This window comes from Saccostrea cucullata, unplaced genomic scaffold (assembly GCF_032062105.1).
Source record: "Saccostrea cucullata isolate Sc308-1 unplaced genomic scaffold, CSIRO_AGI_Scuc_v1 ctg737, whole genome shotgun sequence".
In the NCBI taxonomy this organism is placed as follows: Eukaryota; Metazoa; Mollusca; class Bivalvia; order Ostreida; family Ostreidae; genus Saccostrea; species Saccostrea cuccullata.
In genome coordinates, this window is record NW_026922997.1 from 11,207 (window position 1) to 25,378 (window position 14,172).

A 14,172-nucleotide genomic window follows, 5' to 3' on the forward strand; every position below is an offset into this window, starting at 1 on the left:
TTGTAAAACGTTTATTACAATAGTCAAAGAAAACCAAACGAGATATGGTACTCTTTTATTCATAGTTTTGGCTGCAGAAATGTCGTTTCTTCTCTGTGTTTTATGAGTAGATACTAAGTGACATATTGCGATAAATGTGTAACTTAACCGTAAAAGATTTTATATGGATGAAAAAATCAACAAGGAAGCTTAAATTATGTTATGTTGTACAAGTAGTGTGAACACTTGATATTGCAAAAGTTTAATTCGCATTTCTTTTAATAGTTTTATGACAATGCATTTATACTTACTTGAGATATGAGTAAAATTAAAATGTGTTTTGTAGAAAATCACTCAGGTGCGGATCTAGGGGAGGGGTGGCGGATGGGGGTTCCATTCTAGTCAAAACAACTTTTCCAACCAAGAAATATCAAGACAAATTAAAAGACCGTAACTCATTCTCCACCATGAGATGGAGGGGTACTTACATGTGTGACTTTTCATACATTTTTTACAAAGATCTACATTTTCGAGAAAAAGTCCCGTTTTCGTGAAGGGGGGGGGGGTTCATTTTCATTTGTACTCTCTTTAGTATTACATTTAGTCAGAATAATCTAACTGTGTCTCGGGAAAAGTCCTCACCACAGTTAGAATACGTCTTATATATTTGCAACGTACTCACCACAGTTAGAATACGTCCTATATATTTGCAATGTAGCGACTTGGAGCCGCTCCGAAATGATTTTGATAAATACCAAAGGGGTTTGGCTAAGAATAACTACCAAATTATTCAAAACAAACCCTTTTGAGATTGTATAAGCCTTTTATTCCGAAAATTAAAAAAAATTAAGACGAAAGTTTAGCTAATTTTTTCAACAGTTTCCTTGCTTCAAATTAACCTGCCATAATTACATTCGGAACTCTCTTGATCGTTCGTAGTAAATGCTTTGAGTACGATCGCGAGTTATCGTCCGTGTTTCTCTTTTGCTACATTATGAACACACTGAACTTATTCTATCTTGAAGCGGGTCCGTAAGACAATTAGCATTTTAATGATACAACGCTCTATTCAGCTTTTGTATATACATATGAGAGCTTTACATATTCCGTGGGGGTGTCTAGACCCTCTTCCTTTCTAGATCCGCACATGCTGAGAATAATTACAGGTTTGAGACAAAAACATTCATCTGTTTGCCGTACTTGTTTTCTTTCAGCTATATCAATAATTCGTTATTCAGTGTTTATTAGAATTGAAATACCTATTCTGTGTTTAAAGAATGGGTGGACTTTGATGTGCATTTTATTCCTACGAATAACTACTTTTTTAACGGAAGACTTATGGAAGAAATGTTTAAGACTTAATTTTTGCAAATGAAAGCTAAGTAAGAACTGGCTGGCATGGGTTAACTGATGCAAAATATTTTCCTTGAACCTCTTTTCACTGAAATGGCACCTCACAGTCCCGATGTTTATCTCTTTAATTATAACAAAAAAGGCACGTGTAGTAAAGAACAGGACAAGCATACTTATGATTACAATTACTTGGAGAAATATCTGTAGAATTAAATGTTGATGACTAAACACAAAAAGAGGAAGCACACTAATGGCGAAACGTACATATGTAGATGAATCTTCGTTTGTTGAACAGACATATTTAAGATTTGATAACTTTAGAGAAGGTGTAAATAATTGATACTAATAGATATAGACAGACGAAAAAAAGGAATTGCTAGCAATTAATCCCAAGAGAGACCAAATGAAATACTACTATATTTACATTACATATGTTTTCGCATATCATCAGAATGGAATATGTCCTGCATTCAAAACACCATAACACGGACAGGTCGCCTAAAGGTTCAAGCATGTGTTTTAGTTTGACATCACAATTGCTGAACGCCGAGGAAGTGCAACATCATAAGCGAAAATCAAAAAGTCACGCTCACATTGATCAGAAGCTCTTATGTTGGCTGTTTCATTTATTGTAGCTTATTCGAAGGATAATACATAGGTGTTTAAATATAAACCACATTTGCAGTCAAGGTAGAGAGTTGAAAAATGTAAATATAAGCAATGAATAATTATTTTTTGAAAAATATAGTCTAATAACTGCAACGGTGTGTGCAAACAAATTTTCATATAGCACAAACGCGCGTTACTCAATTTATTTTAAAAAAAAATGGTTTATTGCTTATGTTAATGCGGGATGAGATCATCCGCAAGATTGATTTTTTAAGCTCACCTGAGCCGAAGGCTCAATTGAGGTTTTCTGATCAAAATCTAGCCACTGTCTGTCGTTGTCGTTGTTGTCGTCGTAAACTTTTCACATTTTCATCTTCTTCTCAAGAACCATGTACTGAGCCAATTTCGACCATACTTGCCACAAAGTATTCTTGAGTAAAGGGAATCCAAATTTGTTCAAATGAAGGGCCAAACTCTCTTCCAGGGGAGATAATTATAAATAAATGAAAAATTAATGGCATGTTTTAAAATCTTCTTCTCCAGAACCACTGGGCCAGGAAAAATGAATCTCATGTGAAGGCATCCTCAGGTAGTGTAGATTTACGTTTGTTCAAATCATGACTCCCGGGGGTTGGTCGGGGTCACAATGGCTGATCAAAGCTTAACATAGGAATAAATAGGAATTTTTCTTTAAAAAAACTTCTCCAGTACTATTGGACCAGAAAAAATGAAACTCATGTGGAATCATCCTAAGATAGTGTAAATTTAAATTTATTCAAATCATAACCCCCGGTGGAAGGGCGGGGCCACAATGACAATAAGTTTCTCATAGAAATATATAGGAAAAATCTCTAAAAATCTTTTTCTCCAAATCCATTGGGCCAGCAAAGATGAAACTAATGTGGAAACATCCTAAAGTAGTGTAGATTCAAGTTTATTCAAATCATGACCCCTGATCGATGATAGGGTGGGGCCACAATGGCTGATAAAAGTTTTACATTGAAAAAATAGGAATAAACTTTTAAAAATTTTCATCTCAAAATCAGCTAAGATTCGATTAGTGATATTTATATGGAAACATCAGGTATTCATAGGAAAAATATTTAAAACTCTTCTTCTCAAGTATTACAAAATTATACATGTATGCTTTATTGATTAGTGACATTCTCAAGTAATACAAATTCAAATCCCCCCTCTCCAAACAAGTAAACTTTTCAATAGTGAGCTGATTTGTGTTTTTTAACTAGCCCATGTGCTCAGGTGAGCAATGTGGCCCATGGGCCACTGGTCATTTGGTTTACATGATTTGACTTAATAATTGGTTAAGGGTTTCTAATCATCATACAAATCTAAAATAGTTAACTTAACATGTATAATCAATAATTTTCTGGTTATTTTGATATTTTACGGAGCAGCTATGCTTACATGTGCATGTACTCACATGTAATAATGTTTTTGTACATACTTCTCATTATAAATAGTCGCCTGTGCGGCGCAGTGGTTAGAGCGTCTGCTCTAGAATCGCGAAGTAAGGAGTCAATCCTTACGTCGCGGGTTTGAATCCCACTGTGAGACGTGGAGACCGGTCCTTCGGATGAGACCAAATAAACCGAGGTCCCGTTTTGCAGTAGGTGTTGGCACGAAAAGATCCCACCCTGCTCAATGGCTCTGAGTGCCGAGTATAGGACAAAATTTGCAGCTCTCCACCGGCAAGTAGTGGCGTCTCCATATAAGTGAAAATTTCTCGAGAGGGACGTTAAACAATGTACAATCAATCAATCATAAGAAATATATCACTACTTTGTAGTGTTTGCAAGTCAGGTGGCATTGCTGTGTTTGTTAAAAATGAACTATTTGATAATGTAAAAATAATTTCTCGAAAGAACAGGTTATTTTTGGTATTGTTTATATTCCTCCTGAGGGTAGTTGTTATAGTTCCGTTGACATTTTTAATGATGTTGAATCTGAAGTTGTTAGATTAATTGCTGAGAATAATTCTAAAATCTGTTTGATGGGTGATTTTAATTCTCCTGATTTTATTAACATTGATACACAGATTTGTGAGTCATTGTTTTTGAACCCTGATATATTGAATATTGATACTTGTAGCAATGCAGAAATTATAACAAGATGTAATATGGATAAGTCTGTCAATAACTATGGTAAACGTTTAGTCAACTTGTGTAAAAGTTTAGACATGCTTATAGTAAATGATAGAGTTGGTAAGGATGGGGGATTGGGTCATACCACTTGCAAAGATACAACAGTTGTTGACTATTGTATAGCTTCACCTACTATTTTTAAAAACATTATTGAATTTCAAGTACTACCTTTTGATCCCATGATAAGTGATGTTCACAGTGCATTGCATTTTGTTTATTCTTGTACGGAGAAACAAAAGATTGATTCCCTAATCACAGAGAATGATGATATATGCATTAAATCTAAGTGGATAAAAGAGAATACTACTGATTTTGTGTATCATCTTGAAGAAATTGATGTTTTAAACCATAGAATTGAAACCTTGGATTTTAATGCAATTAACCAGGAGATAGTTGATGATATAATTAATGATTGTAATACAATAATTGAAGTTGCTGCTTCATCAAGTGGTATGATCAAACCCTACAAACTTAATCATCATGAACATAAGAAATCTAAATATAATAAACCTTGCTTTAATGCTGATTGTAATGTAAAGCGCAAAAATTATCACAAATCTAAGAAATATCACTGGCGTATGAAAACTACAGAGTCTAGAAATAATTTACTACAATGTAGTAAAGAATACAAAAAAATTGTCAATAAATGTTACAATGAATACAAGAAAAAAATTTATTTGCAAAGTAAGAAACCTGCAAAACAATGACCCTAAGTCATTTTGGACTTTGATTAACAAATCAGGTACACAGAGTAGAACGATCAAGGATAAAGTTAGCTTAGAGACTTTTTTTAAGACCATTTTAAGAAACTTAATTCAGACAGTAGTGATGATGACATTGACAATTTTGATATTGAAAATATTACAGAGTTAAATGGTGATCTGAATGCTGAAATTACATTAGAAGAAGTACAAAAGGTGATCAAGTCACTTAAGAACAATAAAGCTTGTAGTAATGACCTTATACTAAATGAATTTCTTAAAAACTCTCAAACAAAGATGATCAGTACTTTTACAAAAATCTTTAATCTTGTTTTTAAAACTGGAATAATACCCTCATCTTGGTCTGAAGGAGTTATTTGTACTATATACAGGAACAAAGGTGATACTAGTGATCCTGATAATTATCGTGGAATAATTGTATTAAGTTGTTTTGGTAAGTTGTTTACTGCAATATTGAACAATAGACTAAATAAATATCTGGAGAGTATGAATCTTCTATGTGAGGAGCAAGCTGGGTTTAGGAAAAGTTATAGTAGAGTTGATCATATTTTCAGTTTGAAGTGTTTAATTGATTTTTATTTACAGCGCAAAAAGCGACTTTATTGCGCATTTGTTGATTATAAAAAAGCATTTGACTCTGTTAACAGGATAGCTCTTTGGCATAAACTGTTACGTCATAGTATTGACGGAAATTTTCTTAAAGTTGTTTATAGCATGTATGATAATGCAAAGTCGTGCATCCGGCAGGGTATCAATGTGTCGGAGTATTTTTATAGTAATGTCGGTGTACGTCAAGGTGAAAACTTGTCACCTGTTTTGTTCTCAATATTTTTGAATGACCTTGTTGATTTTATTGCTAGGGCATATGATGGTTTAACAAATATTACAGAAGCTGTACATTTTTTGCTTAGTACTGAAGAGGTAGACATTTTCCTGAAACTTTACTTGTTACTATATGCTGATGATACTGTAATTTTGGCTGAGTCAGCGCCTCAATTACAAGCTGCTTTAAATGCAATGTTTTTGTATTGTAAAACTTGGAAATTGCAAGTTAATACATCTAAAACAAATGTTGTTATTTTTAATAAACCTAAAACTGACAATACATCAATAGTATTTACATATGATTACCAAAACTTATCAGTTGTTGATGAATTTGTTTACTAAGTTGTAACTTTTTCAAGTAATGGATATTTTGTTAGTAATAAAACTAAGCTACTTGAGCAAGGTAGGAAAGCTATGTTTCGTTTACTCAAAAAAGTAAGATATCTGGATTTACCTTTAAATATTCGGCTGAAACTTTTTGACAGTATGGTAACACCCATATTACTTTATGGCTGTGAAGTATGGGGATTTGATAATAACAATGTCATAGAAAGTTTATATTTACAATTTTACAAAATCATTCTAAATCTGAAAAAAACTACCTCTAATCAGGTTTTATATGGTGAACTAGGCACATACCAAGTAGAAATTTTTATTAAGTCCAGAGTTATTGGATTTTGGTATAGACGTGTTTGTGGCAAACATGACAAAATATCTTTTCTTTTATATAAATTATTGTTAAAATTTAGAGAACATGGCTTAATGCAGCCTAAGTGGATTAATTATGTTGAAAAAACACTAAATGATTGTGGAATGTCTGAGTTATGGTTCAACAGTTTTCTCCAAAAAAAATATTGATGTCAAAATTGGTAAAAACTAGATTAATTGATCAATTTAAGCAGAATTGGTATGCCTGTATTTTTGAGATGCCAAAGACCCTTAATTATAGGATACCGGTATTTAAATTAGAACATTATTTTGAAAATTATTTGATATATCTACCAAAGGATCTGAGAAAAGTTTTATGTAAATTTAGATGTATGAATCACAGATTTCCTATTGAAAAAGGTCGATTTTGGGAAGTTGATAGAGATGATTGTATTTGTGATCTTTGTTTCTCTAACAATTTAGGAGATGAATTCCACTACCTTTTAGAATGTTCTTTTTTCAAGAGTGAACGAAAAAAATTTGTTCCAAATATTTTTCATGCTAACCCTAATGTTATCAAATTTCATGACTTATTAAATTGTAAGGATACGAAAGTTATTTTTGGGCTCGCCAAATTTTGTAAAATTTTATTGTCAGTAATATGTTAATATTAATACCAAAACTACTATTTAACAATTGTTATAAATACATGTAGTTTTATTCTGTATAAGCAAGGGCCTTCTATACTTTATTATTTGAACTACACATGTGAATTGTACATGTAAATAACATTAGTACCACTCATTCTTTCATGCATTTTTGTTTATATGTAAAAACTTGTATTATTTGTATTCATATACCCCAGTTGGGGTCTTTGTCTTAAATAAAAACTTGAACTACAATACGAAAGATGTCATTCCTCCAAGACATTTCTTTTCGTGTTAACATTATATACATTTATTTTTTATTTTGTTCTTTTGCATACTTATTTTTCTAGTATTTTTGCGGATTTGGTTCTGTGTTTAGTATTCTTCTATTTATATCCGGTTTTAGGCAGATTTCAACAACCCATGGCTTTGCTCGCTATCTTCCATGAACATATTCTTCCTTTTGACACTAATGATTCAATGTGTGAACTGAACAGTATATCTAAGTCATGGATAGTAAATATTTATTTATATATCCTTTTGTATGTCGCCAACTATGTTGTTGCATATTTCAATATTCATTATCATATCACAGTGTTACGAATTCTCCTAATACTCGGATGCATTAAAGAACACAGGTTCTGCAATTAAAATGAGACTTAGTTCATTGAATTCGTAAAATGAATATATTGCATTGCCAATTTTTTTAATGAAATTTCCAAAATATTGTATGCAAAGGCAGAACCTTATGTAAAACTTTAATACTTTGCAATTACCAATGCCTTTATCCTTACAACTTATTTTGAATGGAGACAATAATCTTACTTACAACCAAAATAGAGCAGTATTTAGATTTGTTTAAGAATTTATTGCAACTACAAAGAAAATTGCATGATATTTTTTTTTCTTTTGTTTTGTTTTTAAATTGTCGAACCACAAAACCAACATCTATATGTGTTTTCTTATTTCTTTTTTCAAATTTAAACACTTATTAATATAATTGCCAGTCATATATATTATAATGCAAGCTTAAATTATATCATCACCTCATTTATATTTTTTTTCTTTTTAATTTGCCTTTTTAATATATATTTCTATTGAATATACACATGTATACATTTACATTTTTCAATGTTATTTAGTTTATCTACTTGTACATGTATGACCTTGATCTTTGTATCATAGAGAGGACTTACATAGGGAGTGCCTGCTGTTCAATCCTATTATGTTTATATATAATAAAATATTGTTTGGGTAAAAAAAAGGCTTTTGATACTTTAAATGGTACAATTCTTATCTACTCCTCACTCTTTAGCGGCCTTACAAAAAAACGTTTAATTGTTTTTTAATTAACAAGTATGCTTCAAATTCGTAAAACTGTACTTTGCGATCAGTGTATTACATAAAACTTATAAATGCTAACATTTCAAATTAAGATATTTGTTTTTTTTAGTATATGAAACAATGAACATGATTTCATCTAAAATAAATCAAGATTGTGGACTAATAAAAGTGAATATTGTTTAAATAATAATAAGGAAAAAGATATATGTACAGTTGTATTATAAAAAGTCAAGGTACTAAGTCAACATGAACAAGGAAAAGACAACGAACAATGATCTACCTCAATAGTCAAAAACATTTGTGTCTTCTATATAGGGCTTAAACACGAATTCCATCAAACTCCAGATGTGGGATCGGATGCCTAGGAACAGGGAGCATCCCTTGTTGACCAGATACAAAATCCATGAGTCCTTTGAGATAAATAGGAAGACAAAACATTCAATTTTAAAATAACGATAAAATGAAATGCCTTAGAATTGGTATAATTAGCCCCTAAGCTTAAATATGACCTAATGATAGTGATATTTGCTAACAAAGTTATTGTGTGGACATTTCTTGCTACAAAATGAAGTCTTCAAATGATGGTGAAACCCCTGTTACACAAATAATCCCAATGAAAACTGTTTTGTTAACAAATTAATTAAAATCAATATACGTAATATCGAAATTGAGAAATATAATATCAAAAAAAAAAAAAAAAAAAAAAAAATTGGACAAATCGTTCCATGCGTGCATGATGTTTGATGGACATAACTTCCCTAGACAATATTCAAATATTCAGATCTGTGTAAACATAAATAAATGTGTTTTAAAATAGTATAATAATATATTCCATACAAATTTTTTTAATCATTTTTTAACATTTTGATCAGTTTCTCCCAAAAGTCATCATAAGCGCAGGATTCTTCGGGATATTCAATAAAACAGTCTTTCTTCACAAGGCTCATAACTTTACTAGGATAGCCACTGTTATACACTTCCGGTAACAAGATCAGAATAACAAAATCTGTGCTTCCACGATCCTTGATTTCCTCCACTTTAGCCATGTTGAGCTCATAGTCACGCCATTTTGACTTTAAATATCTTTTGGAAACAATGCATAGAACCTTTTTACTTTCATGAATTCCAGTCATAATAGAATCCACTTTAGACAAGCCTGGGAGAGAATCCCTGTCTCTTACAAGAAGTCGTAATCCAGCGTTGGTTTCAAGCCGGGGTATGACATCTCTCCGTACAAATATTCTCTCCATACCAGCATAAGATAGAAAGACATCATATTCATAGTTTAAATCTGTAGAATAATAAACATTTTGTTTGTCCCTAACTCGGAATTTTAGTTTAGTTTTGTAAATAATATAACGAATCTTCCATCTGTTTCTGATCAGTAAAACTCCTGTCAACAAGCTTATACACATAGCAAGTGAAACAGAGCCTGCTATATACCAAGTCAAAAATGACCTACAATTATCCTCTAAAATAGAAATGGACTGATCCAGGTTTTCAAATGAAAATTTCAATTTTTCTGGCGAGCACTGATAATGCTGAATATTTACAAAATTAGCTCTATTCATCCTTATCCATTTAAGAAATTTTTCATTGTCACAGGAGCAGCCTAATAAATTACCAGAAAGATCCACGATTAACTTAGATCTTCGAAAGGCATTCTCCAAATGTTGGCGGGTTTTCTCATCAAAATATCTTATCCGATTATTTGATAGGTCCAACAATAATAAATTTGTCATATGATCAGTTTTTAAATTCCATCTTAATATCTGGTTGTCACTGATATTTAAATACTTTAACCTCGAAGAATTTTTCAGCAGTAAGTTTGGAAGTTTGAAAATTCTACAGAACGAAATGTCTAAGTTCTCAAGGGATAAAAAAGTCTTGAACGTTTCTCCCAATTCATCTTTCTCCAGATCTTTGCCAATGTTATTGTGGGATATATTTAAATTCAGGACTTGTCCTCCATCATTTAGTATATACGGGGATACATGGTAGATAAAATTATTGGAAATGTCCAATGTTAATTTGGTATTTGTTTGTTGAAAATAGAGAGGACCTTCCAAAGACAACAATACGTTATCCCGTAAATTTACGATGCGAAGATTCGGCGCAAAGAGGAAAGATTTATTTACCATCCCAAAAACTCGACTAGAGTAAGCATATATTTCTTCTAGATTTTTTGGAAATATAACAGTCACGTTCGTACTAGTACTGATGCCTTTGGGAGTTTGGTGATTTAAAACTTTTTGGCAAATGCAAACAGCATCATTACATAACTCAGTCTTCTCTTTACAATAATTTTCAATGGCATCAAGGGAATTTGGTGGATACCTCTGAAAGCTTACATTAAATACTCGCAAGTTTTCCATCGTGCTAAATTCTAGAAAATATGGCCCAACTGTCATTTTGTTTTCGGCCACCGATAATATCTCTAAGGTTTTTGGAAGATTTCGTAAAACTCCTCGAGCAAAATATTCCAATCGGTTACTGGCTACATATAATTCTGTAAGGTTAGTATCTTTGAGAGAAAGGAGATGATGGCATTTTATTTCTGTTCCAACTCCGGCTGCACAATTAAGTCCATTGATATTCAAAGATTTTATTTGAGTTTTGTTTAAATGATATGTTACATTAGGCAGGGACGCAAACCCTAGCTGGCGATTGTAGGAAATATTAAGATGTTGTAATTCTGGCATGTTGCTGAATGCTCCCTTATCAATATCTTTTACATTGCAGTAGGATATATCCAAAACCTCAAGGAATGGAACATTTTTAAACATTTGCACATCAACATAATCGAGAATGCAATTTCCTATATTCCCAGACATATCTAAAACTTTTAGATTCCTTTAACGCAAAAAACTTTTTCCAAATTTTGTGCTTGCTATTCCATTCATTTTTATTATCGAAAGAAAATAAAGATTTTCAAATACATCTCCTGGAAAGGCTTTCTTATATGGATTGCCACTGTTTCCTTTTATATTCAGTACTTCTAACGCCGATAGTCCTTTAAAAAGGTCCTCGAAGTTTGAATATTTTAAATGATTTCCCTTTAGGTTCAGAAACCGAAGTCTTGTTAAATGTTCGAAAGGTTTTCCACTGATTGTCGTTAAATTATTATCAGATAAGTCGAGAGATATCATCTTTTCTGGCAGTTTTGTACTATTTGACTGGATACTCCTGATCTTGTTGTGACTGAGGTCTAACCAGGTGACACTGTCATTCATAACCGGTATAGCAGTAAGATTCCGTTGTGAACAATCCACACGTATTCCATTTTCGTATAAAATACAATCGCACTCAATACTACCGAACCGACAAGTAATCTCCCCAGAAGTCATTTGTAAAATGTCTATTAATATCGTCACAGAAAACCAAATGAGATTTTTTATTCTGTTTTTCATCATAGTTTTAGCTGCAGGAATACCGTATCTACTGCGATTTAAGAGAAGATACTATGTGATATATCACAAAAATGTGTAAGTTAATCGTAAAAGATCTTTATATGGATGGGGAAATCAACAAGGAAGTTTAAATTATGCAATGTTATACAAGACGTGTGAACACTTCATATTGTAAAAGTTTTAATTGCATTTCATTTCCGTAGTTTTGTAACAGTCTTCATATTTGTTTGAGATATGTGTAAAATTAACAAAGGTACATGGATACAGATTTGAAGTTAATATTTTCTATGTAATATTACGACTTATATATTTTGATAGCATTTTACACAAAAATAAATTACAAATCTTATTTCATCTAAAAGTTATTAACACTTCAAACTTTTAGACGGGTTTGATTGACACAACCTTGCACTTTCATAGATTTTAATTTTATTCTTAATTAATACTTAGGAAAAGTGGCGATCTTGTTGTGTATAAATGAAAAATATTAAACCTATAATGCAGAAAATTCAGAGTAGTGTTCAAAAGCAAATAATATTTTTCATTAAAACACATTAAGATTGCCACTTTTCCTAAGTATTAAGAATAAAAGTAAAATGTGTGAGAGTGCAAGGATGTGTCAATCAAACACATCAATAAATTTGAAATTTCAATAATATAAGATGAAATAAAATATTTGATAAAGTTTTGTGTGAAACGCTTTTAAAATATTTAAGTCGTGATATTATAAAGAAAATATTAACTTCAAATCTATGTCCACGCACCTTTAAAATGTGTTTTGAAGAAAAACACAGAGTAGGCACGGATACAGGATTTTCCAGGGGGTTGGTGGGGGCATCCCAATCAAAAAAAATTACCAACCCAGACATTTCTTTACAAGAGAAAGATTTTAAAAACTTAACTCGTTAGCCAAACTTGAAAACTATTTCGGTAGGAGGGGGTCATACTTCATACCCATGACTTTTTATAACCTATTTCTCGAAGATTTGCATTCTTGGGGAGGAATTTCAGGGGGAAAAGGGGTACCCTTTAAATCCGCACACGTTGAGGATAATTATATATTAGTATTCAAAACATTATAATATCACTTCACAGTCCATAATAATTATCTCTTTTTATTTTAAGAATTGTACTTGTAGCAAGGAACAGGAAAAGACAACTTATGATTACAATTACTTATTACAGAGAATTTTCTGCACATTGTCAATTAAATGTTGATGACTAAGCACAACAAGAGGAAGCTCACTAATGGCAAAATGTAAGAATACCGATGAATCGTCGTTTGTTGTTCAGACATATTTAACATTTGATTACTCAAGGGAAGGAGAAAATAATTGATAATAATAGATTGATTGTATGTTGTTTAACGTTCCTCTCGAGAATTTTTCACTTGCCGGTGAAGGGCTACAAATTTTGTCCTATGCTCGGCTCTCAGGGCCTTTGAGCAGTGAGGGATCTTTTTCGTGCCAGCACCTACTGCGACACGGGGCCTCGGTTTATACGGTGTCATCCGAAGGACCGGTCTCCACGTCCCACAGTGGGATTCGAACCCGTGACGTAAGGATTGACTCCTTACTTCGCGACTCTAGAGCAGACGCTCTAACCACTGCGCCACGCGGGCGACTGATAATAATAGATAAATACAGACAAAAAAAGGAATTATTAGCAATTATTTGAGAGAGAAACCAAATGATATACTGAGATACAGGTAGCCAAATGTTTTTCAAAGAAGTTTACTTTTAACTATTACTATCATGCAGCAGATTTCCAAGAGGAATGCTTAGACAATTGTCGCTTTATTTCATATAAACTTTTAATTTTCATTGTATAACCTTAATGGGATCAAAGATAAACGTAAAATGTTTACTCTTTATTGTGCATTGTGTTTTTCTAAATACATGTATCAAAGAATTTTGTAAAATCAAATTCCTTAAAGCTGAACACGATTCGTAAAAGGGATCTGTCCGCCATTTTTGTTCCCGAGTCTCGCTATTCTGCAGACCCCTATCAATAGGGCAAAACTTAGACACTGCTCAGTGTAATCAACCGACACCGGTGTAGAAGGACGTATGCTATATAGAACTCTGTAGCGAAAATAATAACGTAATACTTCGTCTAATGCAGGAAAATTAGGTACCAAATAAATTTACAATTATAGCTGTATAAGTCAGTGCAATATACAAACGACACAAATAAAGGTAATTGCAATAAAATATAAACAAAGGTAATGCAAGATAACCAGCACGAACACGGGTCGCCATTCCACGCCAATACCCGTGACAATAAAGCAGTCAGGTGTAACGAATTCGACGAATATACCCTAGTATTGATGTATCGTAGATAATGCTATCGAAAATGGCGTATGCCTATTTACAAGTCGTGTTCAGCTTTAAGTAGAAAAGTGATCATAGGAGACACTGCCTTCTGCATTTATCCATACGATTTTTCAAAGTAAATAAGACAAAGAATATAC

At 32.3% G+C, this 14,172-nt stretch overlaps 1 protein-coding gene across 1 annotated transcript; it reads right to left on the bottom strand.

Annotated features, from left to right (window-relative positions):
* Positions 1–8,987: 8,987 nt before the first annotated feature.
* On the bottom strand, positions 8,988–11,774 carry LOC134262907 (toll-like receptor 4). The gene is made up of 2 exons (XM_062745228.1): positions 11,360–11,774; positions 8,988–11,047 (listed from the first exon to the last, which is right to left on the bottom strand). The coding sequence occupies exons 1-2, from the start codon at positions 11,700–11,702 to the stop codon at positions 9,135–9,137; spliced, it is 2,256 nt and encodes a 751-aa protein (XP_062601212.1). The 5' UTR covers positions 11,703–11,774; the 3' UTR covers positions 8,988–9,134.
* Positions 11,775–14,172: the final 2,398 nt, after the last annotated feature.